The sequence below is a fragment of the Branchiostoma belcheri genome, unplaced genomic scaffold, assembly GCF_001625305.1.
Source record: "Branchiostoma belcheri isolate BF01 breed outbred unplaced genomic scaffold, Haploidv18h27 scaffold677, whole genome shotgun sequence".
Classification (NCBI taxonomy): Eukaryota; Metazoa; Chordata; class Leptocardii; order Amphioxiformes; family Branchiostomatidae; genus Branchiostoma; species Branchiostoma belcheri.
In genome coordinates, this window is record NW_017804328.1 from 1 (window position 1) to 3,732 (window position 3,732).

Consider the following 3,732-nt stretch of genomic DNA (forward strand, 5'->3'; position numbering starts at 1 on the left):
AAGAATGATGAGGATGGTGTATTTTTAGTTAACGGACCAAATTATTAAGGGGCATTCTGGATAAGGTTAGTTTTTACTTTATATATGTTTGTGCCATTTGGGCGTTAGAAAAGTTTGTTAAGTCTACTCTTTTAATCATGTTTTACAACATGCCTTTATATTTACATTTCCATAGGAAGCGACCTCTGATGAACCTGGAGACGATATCTACACCTTTGAGGTTATGCAGATGTATCAGGTGGCCCGGCAGATCGCTAGAGGCATGGTAAGTACCACTATCAGGTGCTGCAGAGCTACATGTGCCAGGTGCTGCACATGTTACCGTAAACGTAGGAATTGCTGCAGATGTTCCACGTGCTGCAAATTCCAGATACTATAGATGCTATGCTATGTGTTTTAGACGTACCAGGTGCTACAGCTGCACTAGGTGCCACAAATGCACCAGATGCTGCCCATATGCATGAAATCAGTAAATAAGAATCTATTTCATCTGTACAATTGTGGATTACAATATACAATACATCAAATGCTCTCAAACGAAACATCACAATTGCAGCATTGGTTGGCTGGATCTTAGCCAAGACTGATGTAAAAAAAAAAAGAACCGTCACGGACTTCATGTGTTGTTCATGATCCAGGATCACATCGCCCGGTCTCGTTACGTCCACGGAGACCTGGCCGCTCGGAACGTGCTGGTCGGAAAACGCCTGCATGTGAAGATTTCTGACTTCGGGCTGGCAGAAGACATCTACAGCCGAGGTTACCGTCGGCAGGACCGGCTCCAGAGGGTTCCCTGGAAGTGGATGGCGCCGGAGCGGCTGGAGGATGGGAAAGCCTACAGCTCACAGAGCGATGTGTGAGTAGTCTTATCATAATGTCTGCAGTCAACTATTATAATCAAACTATAACTCTAACCTAACATCAAACAGAGCGATGTGTAAGGAATCTTATCATAATATCTGCAGTTAACTACTATAATATCAACTCTCTAACCCTAACCTAACACCAAAGAGAGCGATGTGGGAGGAGTCTTATCATAATGCCTGCAGTAACTATGATAACCAATCCAAAACTCTAACCTAACACAGACAGACCGATGTGTAAGTCTTATCATAATAATGCCTGCAGTTAACTATGATAACCAATGTCTAACTCTAACCTAACACCACACAGAGCGATGTGTGAGGAGTCTTATCATAATAATGCCTGCAGTTAACTATGATAACCAATGTCTAACTCTAACCCAACACCACACAGAGCGATGTGTGAGGAGTCTTATCATGATAATACCTTCAGTTAACTATGATAACCAATCTAAAACTCCAACCTAACACCAGACAGAGCGATGTGTGAGGAGTCTTATTATACTAACTATAGTATTACCAATCCTGACCCATAATTTCTTAAAAGGCCATCTCTCAAAGTTACCGTGACTTCAAATCAACTTTTAACAGGTGGTCCTTCGGGATAGTGCTGTACGAGATCTGCACGCTAGGGGGCGACCCTTACCCTGGCGTGGCAGTATCCGAGCTGAAAGAGCGCCTACAGGCTGGATTCAGGATGGACCAACCTGAAGACTGTCCGCGAGCCATGTAAGTCTGCTAGTTTATGTACACTAATCATTAGCATTCGGACCAAGTTTAACTCTTTCATAGAATGACGTACTTACTATTAGATAGGAACAGAAGCACCCATATCATCGAAATACACCCGGTAACCATTTACGTTATCCTGCTCACCCTCAAAAATGCATGCTATTGCTCGAAACTGAAACTCCGTACAGCACACTTTTATATGCTCCAAATTTTGTGAATCGCAATAAGGTAAACTATGAGGCCATAATGCATTTTGCCCGAGGACCTAAATTGCTTAAGTTCAAATGACGATCGGTAGATGTCGCTTTCTCCACAGGTACGATCTGATGCAGCAGTGTTGGCGCTGGCAGCCCATCCAGCGGCCGCTCTTCAGCCAGCTGTATCTAACACTGGACAAGCATCTCGCCTTCTACGGACCCGAGTACTTACTTAATTAATCACCTTTGCTCCCGTTGGAGACCAATGCACCATCAAACTTCTTCCAGCCGTTCCAATCTTGGCCCAGCCATCTGTTCTCATGCCAGGTCTTTTGGGTTGTCTTTATTTCTTCTTCCACAGTCCTTCTCCATGTGCCTAGAGGAGCTTTCCTTGGGAGTCCATCTGAGGGGAACGTATGAATGCTTGTTCTTGCTCGTACGTAGAATATGCCCTAACCATCACCAACAACGTTTGGGATACCTTACATCTGCTGACTACCTTGTTGTCTACTTTTTTCTCTCTCAATGTCTCTTTCAGCTCCTTCGGACGCACCTGCTTCTCGATCTTTTTGTTTGTCTTTTTCAAGGTTTATGCGGCGCACGGATTGACTAAATGAACATTTGAGTTGTATATCCTTCTTGATTGGTACATTTTGGTTTCCTTGATTCTCGCTCCGTCTCAGCGTGTGTTGCGTAGCTACTTTTCTGCCTAAGCAAGCCGCGTTCGAATTCCGCATTCTATTTTAAATGTCCCCTCTGCGACGTAAGCAGTTTAAATGGGTCTATTCAGGACGAGGACACCACCAATGTACATAGGTAGCTTAAGTCAAGGTATATATAATAAGGCACAATTTATGCAAACTAAGGCGTTTTGCAAATGGTGTATGTTAACTAAGAAAGAAATTCCATAATTCCGTTTTTTCATCATTGCAAATTTATATACTTATACTTAGCAAAACTTAAGTGATTGGAATGTCATACTAACAATACTAATAAGATAACCAAATGTGAACTGTATTATGCTTACATTATGTAAATGTAGACATAATTTGAAAATAAGAAAGTGTTTAAATAGTATTCTGCCAAAGAAAAGAAATTTTACATTCAACTATATATGTACTTCATGACGATTAAGCTATATATACTGCACTAATTAGCAACTTATTTGCGTCATTATTGACATAAATAAAACAAAACATTACAAAAAGATAGACTACAAAAGTTTCAGAACTTCAATCTATTGTGACAATATCTTACCAGTTAATTTTGTATCAATTGATAGTCTTCTACACAATTCCTTTAAATTTGGTGGCGACCTAAAAAATATTTAAAAATAAAGTATACTTCACTTATCGTATCACTTCACTCCACATCAATAACGTTTGCATCTTAATCAGAGGTATTTAACACTTTCTATAGATTATATAAAATTGATTAAGATATAGCTTCTAAGCAAAGAAATGTTAACATAGCATAATGCTGTAAGACGAATATCAATACTTAACGATATGTGTAATCAAGGAGAAAACTATCAATATACATATAGATTGTTAGCGTGAAAGTTCAGTGTGTTGGTACAAGTCATTATGAAATAAAGACTAACCTTTAAGTTCCAACACTTAGATTACAGAATTGGGACTTACCCAAATTTTCGGTTGACTCCATCAACCTTGTTCATAGCATATTGATTGTTGTAATTAGCAACTTATTAATTCATACATAAAATAAAACGTTACAAAAAAAATTGACGTTAGTTTCATAACTTTAAACGATTGTTTAAATAATACCTTACTTATTATTGTATCAGTTTGGTTGTGACCCGGTATGCTCTGTGTGTATGTTGTTTAAATTTGACAGGAATGTGTAGTGTGTAATCATTGTATGAAACATAGACCTTAGTGTAATAACGGATTGTACAATAACTTGTACAATAAATCCCA

General features: G+C 39.2%; 1 protein-coding gene across 1 annotated transcript; it reads left to right on the forward strand.

The window, feature by feature from the left end:
• Positions 1–190: 190 nt before the first annotated feature.
• On the forward strand, positions 191–3,721 carry LOC109483980 (fibroblast growth factor receptor 4-like). The gene is made up of 4 exons (XM_019787136.1): positions 191–265; positions 639–856; positions 1,455–1,592; positions 1,912–3,721. Exons 1-4 carry the CDS (start codon positions 224–226, stop codon positions 2,030–2,032), a joined length of 519 nt encoding a protein of 172 aa, XP_019642695.1. The 5' UTR covers positions 191–223; the 3' UTR covers positions 2,033–3,721.
• Positions 3,722–3,732: the final 11 nt, after the last annotated feature.